This window comes from Uloborus diversus, chromosome 6 (assembly GCF_026930045.1).
Source record: "Uloborus diversus isolate 005 chromosome 6, Udiv.v.3.1, whole genome shotgun sequence".
In the NCBI taxonomy this organism is placed as follows: Eukaryota; Metazoa; Arthropoda; class Arachnida; order Araneae; family Uloboridae; genus Uloborus; species Uloborus diversus.
The window spans coordinates 151,773,956-151,786,905 of NC_072736.1; the positions used below are offsets into that span (position 1 = coordinate 151,773,956).

At 30.7% G+C, this 12,950-nt stretch overlaps 1 protein-coding gene across 1 annotated transcript in view; it reads right to left on the minus strand.

The window, feature by feature from the left end:
* The window catches only part of LOC129225151 (semaphorin-1A-like), a 694,730-nt gene that overhangs the window by 40,141 nt on the left and 641,639 nt on the right, over positions 1 to 12,950 (minus strand). Inside the window, exons 12-15 of the mRNA XM_054859712.1 lie at positions 4,344 to 4,491; positions 2,397 to 2,518; positions 1,943 to 2,025; positions 528 to 753 (exon numbers count right to left, since the gene is read on the minus strand). Coding sequence (XP_054715687.1) covers positions 528 to 753; positions 1,943 to 2,025; positions 2,397 to 2,518; positions 4,344 to 4,491 — 579 coding nt within the window. The remainder of the gene's footprint in view (positions 1 to 527; positions 754 to 1,942; positions 2,026 to 2,396; positions 2,519 to 4,343; positions 4,492 to 12,950) is intronic.

A 12,950-nucleotide genomic window follows, 5' to 3' on the forward strand; every position in this document is an offset into this window, starting at 1 on the left:
AGACGGAAATATTTAAGAGATATTTGTCATTCTCGTTTTGCATCTTGATATCATTAGATTTTAACTATTCAGAACAAAGAATTTAATAGAAAAACGTTTGTTAATTTGGTTTTAAAACTAATTTTTAACTAAACATTAAGTATATTCAGTAAGTTACCGCCCTATAGCCAGTACTAAGGCAGAAATACATGAAATACACCGCCTGCTAATTCTGTATTAGCTACCAGTTTGTTTGGTACTCTTGTCTTCCTTAAGAGGTTTCCACCTCCAGCTCAGTCACTCCTATGCCGGGCTGTCTTCGGCTGGAATTGACTGAAATGGCGGTGTATTTCATGTAAACATTAAGTAGTTTAAACATTAAAGACCATTTTTTAGCAGATTGACGTTCGCTATTTTTGCTTTGCAACTAATTTGTAACTACATAACATAAGAATTTAAATATTCAAGACTAAATATTTAAAAGGCAGTCTAAGTATTTAATGGGTATATTAAAACTTAATTTTGTTTTGGAACAAATGTTAACGTACCTGCACGTTCTAGCATGCTTGTTGCACGAATGCAGTGGTATTGTTAGAATCTCGTTTTGTGAAACAACAACCAGCTTCGCTTCTTGCGCTGTATGATACACTAACAAATTAGTGACAGGAAATCGCTGTGGAAACACCAACATTTCTTCCACGATAACAGGTATCACATTCTGAGACGCCCCACCGGCGCTACCACCGTTCAAGGCTTTAATAACCTTTCCATTATCTGAAATACACACGGAAATAAATATATTTTTAACTAAAAAAGTCAGTCTTGTAAAATAATAAAAGCTGATAATAACTGAAATCAGTTTAGCAAAATTAACCAAAAAAAGATTTTTTTTTTTTAAATTTGCAAAGAGAAAATAGTTCATTGGATTTTTTTAATATGTAGAAATAAAAACTATTTCATAAAAAATAGTTTTGTATGTAAATTTTCCTTTCGCATGCATCACTTAACTCATTAAAAAAATAATGCCAAAAAAATATAAATATGCAAAAACAATAATACGTATATATTAAAATTACATTAGTAGAGTACAAGTACTATACTAGTAGTAAAATAGAGTAGGTACGACAGCTTTATATATATTATAAGGAGGAACAACAAAGTAAATGGAGGTGAACAAGTTAATTTTAGAATTAAAAAAAAAAAAAACTTTTTGTAACAAAGATGGTTGTAACCACAAAAAAAAAAAAAAAAAAAAAAAGAAAAAAAAAAAGAAAAAAAATTAATTTGAATTTTGACCTCTTGAATTCAAATTATGTTTTTCGCAATCACGAGTGTGTGTGTGTATGCAGGCATGTGTGTTTATGTGTGTGGGGGGGGATGTTGTAAGTAGGGGGGAATGTGTATGTGCGCTTAGGCATATGTGTTTGTGTCTGTGTGCTGGCATAAGTGTGTGGGTAGTTGTGTGCATGAATGTGTGTGTGGGGGGGTATGTGTATGTGTGTAGGCATATGTGTTTGTGTCTGTGTGCAGGCATGAATGTGTGTGTATGTGTAGGTGTCTGTATGTATGCGTGGGTGTATGTGTGTGTAGGTGTATCTATGTGTTTGTGTATGTAGTTGTGTGTGTATGCACGTGTGTGTATAACATGGATGCAACCTGGAGACTGCTTTCACTATAGGAGCAGCATCGTGAGGAGCCGGTCGACGGTGATGGTGCGGAGGGTGGCGGTGGGAAAATAAAATCAAAGGAACGCCAAAAACAGTCAAATGAGAACAATAAGCAATTGTGATTGCTCAAAAAAAAAATGCAATCAAGTCAAAAAATGAATAACAATAATTCTAGTATCTTCAATAAAGATAAACATATATATATATATATATATATATATATATATATATATCTATAAAATAAAAATAAAAAAAGAAAGAAAAAGGAAAGGAAAAGTAGGCCTAAAATTACAAACCTGTTCCAATGAAAAGAACATCAAATTTCTTGCCATTGGCGGTTTCTATCTGAGGATCAACTGCAATATGTGTGTACCTATATCTGGTAAAAAATTAAGCTTGTTTACTTATTTAACTCAAAAAGTTTTAGTTTAAAAACAGTAGCAGAGACTACAAAAATATAATATTTTCCTTCAAAAATTAAAATATTTTCCAAACAGCAAGTAATTTTTAATACTAATTTATTATGCCATAGCTATTTATATTAAAATAAAACTGCATGTTAAAAAATAATAATATTTGATCATGGCAAATAATGTAGTTAATATTAAGGATGGATACTCCTTTTTTACCTGAAATATACATTGGTCCGTAAAAAACACATTTGTAGGTAAAAAGGTATGTTTGAAATAATTAAGAATTTCATTGTTTAAATGTAGAAAAATCTCTTCAGTAAATGAATTTAATACTTACTTAAAGCCAGTGTAAATCACAATAGGTTTTCCCCAAAATGCAGGAACAGCTTGGTCCATAAGATTGTGGTTCTTAATAAAATTCACAGTCATCTCTGGAAGTGTTCTGGAATCATTCACGCACTAAACAGAAAAGAAGAAATTATTCCTTCAGAAAGAAGAAAAGGAACGCAATGTTCCCTAACTTTAAAACTCGTACTTAACTAATGGGCTACGATCCGACTTAGGTTGACCTATCCTGGTCAAGTTTCCTCATAAATGATGTATAAAATTTTAGATAAAAGTATTCATTGAACACATGATGGTATATGGTTGTCAAAGCAAAAGCAGTCCAATCATAGGGCTGTTGCTAGTTGAAGTCTCAATAATTGAGTAAGTCTGCCGATTTTCTGCAGGTACCTTCAAAATTTTCCGGAATCTGTAAATATTCAGCGGATTTATTTTCTGCTGAAGTACATAATAAATTTATCGCAAATGATGCTTATTCTACCCGAAACTCGACAAGCAAGACTTCTTTCATTTGAAGAAACTGTCACAAAATCTGCAGAATTATTCAACGATACAAGTTTTAAATAACGTCAATCCTTTAATTTAATCGAATTTTCGTCGACAATCCTATGCTATAATTTTTATAAAAATTTTAACTATATTTTAATCATATATTTTATTCGGATACTCAATGAGGGGCTCTACCTAAGTCTGGTATCATACTATATGTTCCATACTTTTAAAATTAGAGTTTTGCTGAGAAAATGTAAATGTAATTTTTAAAACAAAGACTAGAATATTATAGACGTAATGATCGATAGATAGGCAATATTATTTTCAAATGCTAACTAATACATGACTAAAACAACTCCAATACACATGGTGTTAAATACGTTTAACTAAACGTCACTTCACTTAACTAACAGTACTGGAAACTCGGAGTATGAAAAAAAATAAATTGACGTTACAAAAAAGAAGATATTAGGGGCAATAAATGACAGAAAAGCGACGGAAGAAAAATCAGAAACGCGTTGGTTAATATCAAATCACATGATAGTTGTCTTAATCTTATTATTATTATTTGTGACAAACTTGAATTTACAATATTGTCAAGTAATATTAAAATCAACAAATAATTTACAATAAAACCGTGTTCAAACGCAAGGAAAAACTATTTTTTATATTGTGCATGTAAAAATTAATGATTGCTGTTTTCATTAACATCTTTTTTTTTAGTGTTATATTTAACTAGTGGTACCCACACGGCTTTGCCCGTTGTAGAAAATTAAAAGGTCTTTTGGTTCGCCTGTATATTTACAAATAATGGATGTTGAATTTCTCGCCAACTGGCTTGCCCATGTTACGGTTCCAAGTTATGATAACTTGGTAATTTACTCGTTAATCTTATGATAATTTTGCTCGGGAAAATGCTTTTGTTCTTAAAATTATTTTTGTTCTTAAAATTGGAAAAGAAAAAGAACAAAATCGAATTTTCGCACATTTCCATGCTACAAACTAACTTTGTGCCAAACCGAAAATCGGCCGAAAACCAATGAAAATCGGCCGAATGGTCTAGGCGCTTTGCGCGTCACAGAGATCCTGACAGACAGAGATCCGGACAGAGATCTCGGACAGACAGAGAAACTTTCAGCTTTATTATTAGTAAAGATAAAGAAAACAAACTCCATACATTTCTAAATTGGCCTTTCAAACTCCCACGTAGCAAAAAAAAAAAAAAAAAACTTGACGTGAGAAAGCAAAACTGTGATCAGTTTTGGATTCAAGAGGCCCGAAGTTTTTCAAAAACAAGCCACGGATCTAAGACTCTTCTCGCGTGTAGTCCATTAACTACTACTGTTTAATTTCGGTAAATAATACACGCATAGCGAAGTCTTATTTCTTGACTGAATTATATAGCAAAATTCAAAAAATAATTCCACACACTTTGCTTTTTACTTACTTGGCCTGGTCTAGGTTCTGGAACTTTGGAATTTTGTACGGGCAACCAGTTAAAGTTGACATCTTCGTGACCTTTGAAAGGACCGTCAAATGTTTTAAGAATGTCTTCCAAACGAAATGCGCACACCGCTGAGCCACTAATGCTATTCCTAAAACGCAAGATAGATTCTATAAATTTGAATTCTGTTTGTTAAGACATGAAATTACAAAAAAGCAGTTTTAAAAATATGCCAACATTGTTAAGTATTTTGCACCAACATTTTTAGTCACCCATTGTAGGGGTGCGACATCGATGTCGATGTTTTGGAAACATCGATGTTTTTGTTAAAACATCGATATTTTTAATATCGATGTTTAACTTTCGATGTTTCTGGAACATCGATGTTTTGGGTTCGATATTTTTTCGATGTTAATGTTTTTGTATTTTAGTTGAAAATTATAATAGAATTTCTCACAGAGAAGCGGCCTCGATCAAAAAACATCAATGTTTCAAAACATCGATCTTCAAAATGAAAAAAAGAAAAGAAAAAAATGGTATCCATAAATTGACTCAAAAATATTGAACTCCCTGAAACATCGACAAAAGAAGTACTGAAGCCCTATAGTTTTCAAATACAGATCTAATTTTCACACGTATGTTGCGAAATTATTCTTATTAAATTGAATTCATGATTTGAGGATCAGTATTTTCAATGCATTCGTCGGGTATGCATTCTTTCGTATTGCTTAAAAACCAAATATATATATATATATATATATATATATATATATATATATATATATATATATATATATATATATATATAATTTATTTATTATTGGCTTTACTTAGAAATTTCCGAAATAATAGCTATAATTTTGGCATTGCGTCAACGAATTGACGCAATGCCAAAATAGTTCACTGATCCACTAAGAAACATTTGTTAGAAATTATCATGCATGTATAGTAGTAGTATATTCAAAAATGTATGTTATATAGTGAAAAAGATCGATGTTTTTTGGTCGATGTATCAATACCATCGATGTTTTGCCATCGATGACGCACCTCTAACCCATTGTATGTTTCGCGCACTGAATATAGCGCTAAAAAGCTGAAAAGAGTATTTTACACGAAAAACCTAAAAGGAAAACAGTCGGTTTACAATCAGTCTAATAACTGCTCGCAATAATTTATAAATAAAAGGCAAAACAAAAGAAATTATTTGGTTGCCAGTGGTTGGTAGGCACATTTTCATCTGTAGCCAGGGTTTTTACTCATATTACAATATGTTACGTTCGTCAAAATGTTTGTTGTTTTACTCGTGTTCATAGATTATAAACACTACGGAAAGATTAGTGCCATTGGCTCGAGAGATTGGAGTCATTTGTTCATTTACAGTTAAGACAACGCAAGAAGAAAGTTTCCAGCACACAGATAGGAAATAACAACCAGGGCAACAGAGGAAATCGAACCCATGATTTCCGACATATGAAGTGAAGCACAGAGCCACAGAGGCCCTTGATTAAAATTATTGTAATTGGTACTTTCAAGTATAATTTAAGTAATGTACAGAGTGATAATAATTAAAGCTAAAATTTCAAAACATTCTAATTTTAAAACTACTAATCAGGATGACTTAACATTTTATGATAACAGTCGCGAGACCCTGGGAATTCGTTTGGTTAAGGAAAAAAGGGATTAGAAAAAGTGCCCCAGTTACTTAGATATAACCTACGCACAACACACAAAGCTGTGGTAAAAAAAAACCATCAAAAAAATCGTCCGCCCTTAAAACATGCAGTTTCATGCTTCCAACTTGTAGGGAAACGAGATAGAGGGCATATTCAGTAACTTAAGCATTAATAATTTGCAATGCGTACGCATTAATAATTTGCAATGTGTACGCATTAATAATTTGCAATGTGTTTCAACAATATATCGCTTTCCCTTTCCATTGTTTCCTATGTAAAACGTAATTTTGTCTATTTACTCATGATTTTTCCGATAACCCTTAGAATCTATTGTTTCCTTTCAACTAAAAACATGCTCCTGTTTCACAAATCTCTTTTAGACTCTTTTCACCTTTTTTTCATCCTTTTATTTAGACACGATCACACTGACAGCGCCATCTATCGAAACATTTGAGAACTATTTTTTCTTTTCTTTTCCAAACAAATTCCCACAACCTCATTACTATTCTTGCAAAATATCAAGCCATGCCGATCAGTAGCATTTCACTTAGAGCGTTTCGAAATCATAACGTTTCTTCTAATGACCCTGTATTTATATTAAATATTTTCACAAACGCTGCATTTCAATTTTATTACTTAAAGTATTTTGTACAGTTTATTTATTTATTTTTAAGTGGCGATTCAGATATTGTTTTTTAACCGCTATCTTTTTAATGCAGTCGCCCTATGGTCGATGGTGACGACTATTTTTCTCTTTATCTACAAATCATCCTCAACACAATAAAAATAGTTGAGGAATTTTATAAAAGTGCTTTTCTTGAAAGTGAAAAATAACCTTTTTTTCTTCGACTAATAAATAATTATTTCTTTCTGGTTAGCTCATAATGCAACGTAAATGATAAAGGGACTAGAGTTAATTTATGCTGCACTAATTAAAAGGCATGTAAATGAGCACATTACCTTCTTAATTAATTTAGTGTCAAGAGGCCCACATACCTTCAAACTTTTTGATTTTTTTAATCAAACATTTTCGCTGAGTAAATGAAACAGTAAACGCACGCGGGCTCTCTTTCGTTCAACTTTTTTTTTTCCATTAACTTTTTTGTACTGTCGTTTGCGTTGGGTTTAATGTCGTTTGGCGAATTAAAAGGGTTCAAAAATAGTGTTCGTACCTAAAGTAATTGTCCGCCTCAGTGCGTTGTCTTTTTCTGACATTTTTGCTTTTGAATGTGAAAATTTATGTTGTGTTTTAATTGGTGGTGCTTTTTTGAAACAGTAAGCCAACAGCATTTCTTCAGAAAGTAGAATAAGTGAAAAATAGCTTTCTGACACGCTGGAAGTGCTAATATATTGTCTAAAAGTTTTAACTAAAGAATATTTTACCTAAACAGAAAACTTATTATTTTTATTTATTATCAAATTTTGTAATATTATGATTTTTGTAATTATTTTATTATTATTAATTTATGAATAAAAATAAACATTTTGTTATATCGTTATTGTTATTTTTGCTCCTTTGATCTTTAAGTATGTTTTTTTAAAAATTCAAAACCATAATACTTCTGGTAAGGATTTTAAAAAAAATAATGTGTCATAGCAAGTAATAGAGCTTTCAAAATTGATGACATGTTTTCTTTCAAATGACACTGCAAAATTTTAAATTTTAAAGCCAAGTTTCTTTGAATTTCATTTTATGGTTTAAAATTACTAATAAATTTTACAACACATCAAAAGAAAATTATTTTGCCTTACTTTAATCTTCGTCATAAACTATTTTTTCTTAATATACATAAGTAGTTATTACATTAATATATCATTAAATTCTGAAATATTTAAAAAAAAATTTCTTAACTGTAAAAAATTAGATTTGGTTAGGTTTGATTTTCCGGTAACTTCTCATCTACCTTGATGCTCCAATTGAAGCTGCAGATCTTTTAATCCAAAAAATAAAATATTTACGTGAAAAAAAGAGGTAAACACAAAATTTGTACTGATAGTTTTCTTTTAAATTTGATGTTGTGGCAACTATAGTTGAGGCAAATTGAGCGTCGCAATGCTGTGATTAGGATCAGCGTACCGTCCACAATGCTGACCAGGTTAGGTTTGCCCCAAATATAGATACTTTTATAGTTAAAATTTACTAACAAAAATATTTAGCCACACCGAAGTACATTTAACTTGAATGCTGTAATCATATTGGCATATTGTTCTAAATCATTTTTTGCTCTGTTGTGTTTTCATTTGTTGTGTTTCATTTTCTCTGTTTGTATACCAAATATCTGCTTTTGTTATATTCTTCTGAAATTTATTTAAATAATTGTGTGTATTAAATTAATCAAAAAAGTTCAAATATTCTTTTACAAAATCTTTTCTGTCGGAAAATTCTATCCATGAAAGCAAAAGTTACTAAATTTTATTAAAAATCTTTGAATGCCTACGAAGCTGAATTTTCGGGAAGCTTAAAGTCAAGACCAGACCGCTTTTACCAAGTCATTTTTATTAGATCCATTCAATACGATATATCCTACGATAGCCAATAGTTTGACATTTATTTGGTAGTTTTGTGTATATAAAATGTTTTGAAGAATTTTTCCGTCAATAAATCATGAAAATCAAATGCCAAAAATTTTTGAAATGAACTGTATTTTGTTTTGTAAATACAAATTGCTTATAAATACATACAAAATAATTTCACGTCGATTTTAAAAACCAAGTCAGAATATTGGTAGTTTTTAAGAAGCATAAAATTTTGAACAAGGCAATTTCGTCAAGGAGGATAACTTGTTTTCTTTAAATGCAATTCAAAATCTAGTGGTGCTACGAGGGAAGGGTGTACTCCCAAACCTTTGGTGTTATTACTATTGCCAACGTTATGTGTTATAGCCTTTACTCCCATCTACACAATCAGGGATTTTCAAATAGACAAGGTGAAATATATTTCTTTATGTAATTTCTTTTTTCTTTTATTTTATATGTGAAATGCGTATTTGTAAAAAAAATGTTTCCTGATTGAAATAAATTTAATTGAGTTAATTGAATTGAATTGAAAACAGTTGTTTAAGTATATATGTTAAGACTTTATACTATTATCTTTCACTGAAAGAAAATTCGGCTGCGCAATTGCAATAGACTCATTACATTATTGTCATTCGCATGAGTTTAAAAACAATTCCTAATCGAAATTCCGATTTCTTTTTCGTCTCTTTTTCTCCGAAAAATTCAATGCATTATATTTAATTTAAATTGCACACAACATGATGTATTTTATAAACTGAGCTTGATTCAAAATTTAATGAAGCATAGATTATTCAAGTTAGGTTAAGCATATTGCTTTCCTTCACAAAATTAAGCTTTTTTCCCCCTAATATTTTAAACAACTTTCTTTAAGTCAACAGGTTTCATCAAATAAGTTGACCAAACTTTAAAAAAAAAAATATGCACCCTCTGCTGATTCTAAATTTTTAAATAATATTGTTTTTTATTGAATAAAAAAAACATATTTAAAAAAGGAGCGATATTGTTCTCAGAATCTTAAACCTTATTAGAAAATATGCTTTGCTTGATTAAAATTTTTAGTATATTTTCGTTAAAATTTTACGCCCAGTCATGCATTAAATTTAAAGTAGTTTTTTACACTTTGATGAATAACGTAGGTTTCAACAGGCATTCTAAGTGAATTTTTAATTTCTTTTTAGAATACATTATACCTTTAAGAAAACATCTGCCTTGTAAACGCTAAAATGCATTTTAAAAAATTGAACCCCATGGCAAAAAGATATCGAAAACACTGAAACAAGCAATAAAAATGCTTTTCAGAGATTTAATTGAAATTTTTGTTTTATAACAAGACAAAAAAAGTTAAATATACTGATACATTTTTTTAACCTACTTTATATATTTTTTTTACTTAATGAACTTAAAAACGCAAGGTAAAGAAAGCAACCCTGTTTTTTTTTAATTATTATTTCAGGAAAAATGAATAAGCTTAAGGATATAAATTAATGTTTAATGATCCCTTCTGATATTTTTTTATGAATGAAACACACACACACAGACAAAAAGAAAAAAAAAACTTTCTGTAAAATCGAAATTAAAGAATTTGTTCGATGTTGATCAAGTATCGCTCTAAAAATATTTTATACTTCTAGAAATTTGTAAATCAAAGGTACATTGAATATTAATAACTTTGAAATTAACGCGGTAATATTTAATAAAACAGTCGAAAAGAACAGGGGACTGAGCCAAATATCACTACAAATGAAAAGACACACTAGATCATATGCATTATGTTTATTTGTTACTGCATTTTAAAACATTTTTGGAGAGCTAAGTCAATTAGTTTCAGTAAATATTATTTATTTATTTATTTGAAGAAAGTTACTGTATTAAAATCTAGAAATTCTCCCTAAGCAAAAATCGCAATAACTGAAACGAGGAGGGGGGGGGGGGGGCATATAACATTTAGTGCAGCATTCGACACAAGAAAAAAAAATACAAGGCTTTATCGTTATGCCGCGTGTATTATTTACTTTTAAAACGAAGTTTTCTGGGAAATACGTGGAGTGTTGTAAAAAGTGGCGGAGGGGGCTATACTTAGATAATCTTTGAATTTCACTTTGAAACTAAACTTATACAGTTGATAGAAATGCAATTAATTAAAATATGAATCATCTGTACCAGCCGCATTGGCACGACAGCTCTTTATAGGCATTGACCTTATTCAGAAGCCTTTTCCATTTCTTCCTTCTACTAGAAATCGACCATCGGATCTTAATTTTTAGAATGACAATATCCTCATCCACGCAATTTCTCCTGATTTCTTACAACATACTCTTGATCTTCTACAAACGAGAATTAAATGAAAAATCTTAAGCGTCATTTGTTCTGCATTCATTTTTGAAAGCTGACCAACTCATCTTTATCTAATTAGTTTAATGGAATTAATGACACGCCGACAGAGTGGTATAATGGTTAGGCACTGACCTAGCCGTCTGGTTCCAGTTAGTGAATTTTCGAGATGCAGAGAATCGACAGCATCCATGTAGCATAACTAGGCATACGTTTTAAACTTTTCAATATTTTATCTGTGCTTTTAAACGTTGTTTCCGACTTTTATCTTTTTATTTATAAGTGTGGTACCCGCACGGCTTTGCCCGCAGTAGAAAATTAAAAGGACTTTTAGTTCGCCTGTAAATTTACAAATAATGTATAATGAATTTCTCGCAAATTGGCTTGCCCATGTTACGGTTCCACGTTATGATAACTTGGTAATTTACTCTTACATCTTATGATAATTTTTCTCGGGAACATTTTCTTAAAATTGGAATAGAAAAAGAACAAAATCGAATTTTCGAAAAATCCCTTCGAGGTGCACACCCCCACGCTACAAACTAATTCTGTGCCAAATTTCATGAAAATCGGCCGAACGGCCTAGGCTCTATGCGCGTCACAGAGATCCAGACAGTCTTTCAGCTTTATTTTTAGTAAAGATTAAAACTGTCTTCATTTGAGTACAACTGTTTCATATTTAAGTATTTCCTCATCAAAACAGATTATTTGTTCCAAAAAAAAAAAAAAAAAAAAAAAAAAAAAAAAAAAAAACGATTAACTACATTTTCAATGACAAATTTAAAAAGCTTAATTTTCAAACAAAGATATAATCAAAAAACGCAATCATCATTTCTCTCGAACCAATTGATTTTTTTTCACACAAAAGCGATATGTTTTTAAAAAATTTTTCCTTTCTCAATTTAACAAGAAAACCAGGTTATTCTTGCATCAATAAACCCTTCTTCGTGTCATCGAATAAAAACTTTATTACAGCCATATTATCATTTCTTCAAATTAATTTTCTGTCTTACTGTTATTTTAATCCATTTTTCTCTCCTCACTAAGATACATCTCTGCATGGCCAAGAGCGTTTTTCCCTCAACAAATGCTTCCACGACGCCTTGTGCCTTTTTCATTACTTTTTTCGTTTTTCCATTAAGAACCCCCACGGTCGTAATTCATTAATAACATGAAAATTTCCTTCATTTTTTGTGTCCCCTATTGGCTGTTGTTTTTCCATTATGGAAGATCTGAATGGGCTTGGAGTGGGGAGGGCAATTTAGGGGGGGGGGGGTCACGCATTAATAGTTGTAGGTAGCCAATAATTAACTGATTCTGTCATCACGTTGCTGCTTGCGCTTGTAAATGGAAGTTGAAGTTATTGATGGCCCCCAATTGCACGATTTATCTTTAAGTAGTTCACTACGTGCGTTTATAAGGCAAGGCCGACATTTTTTAATATTTGTGTCAGGGTTGGCCCTTTTTATTATTATTTTTCTTCGCCTTTTAAAGACTTTTGACAATTATTCCGACAATGTCTCTTTTAAAATTTCGGAAACATATTTAAGATTTAAAAAATAATAAAAACACACACCCAGGCACAGACACACACCCTTTTTGTAAAGAAAATAACTGCCAACAGCCTAATTGGAATAATTGTAGTATTAATGTATCCTAATAAATGTTTCAAATGAAATTGCTTCGTGTGTAATAATATTTACATATTTTTTCGTGTCGATAAACTGTTTCATTTGGAAAAAGAAAGTTTATTTTAGTTTTCCTACTGTACATGCTTTTTATTTATTTATTTTGAATTATTCAAAAACATATTTATCGAAAAAGCATGTTTTTTTTTTACGGTAGAACTTCGAATTTCCGAAAACTTTTGGACCGGAATCTCGTTTAACACACATCGATATCCTTAAAAATTTAGTCTGTTGTTACGTAAATTATATTAAAGTGAGGTCAAGAAATATTGTTTAGCTTACTCATTGTTGATAATTAACTTACTAAAAAATATTTCCATTTCAGCAATATTGCACGATCTGCAAACAACCAAGTTTTCTTTTCAATATCAAACATAAGTCCATATACTAGCGAGCACTAA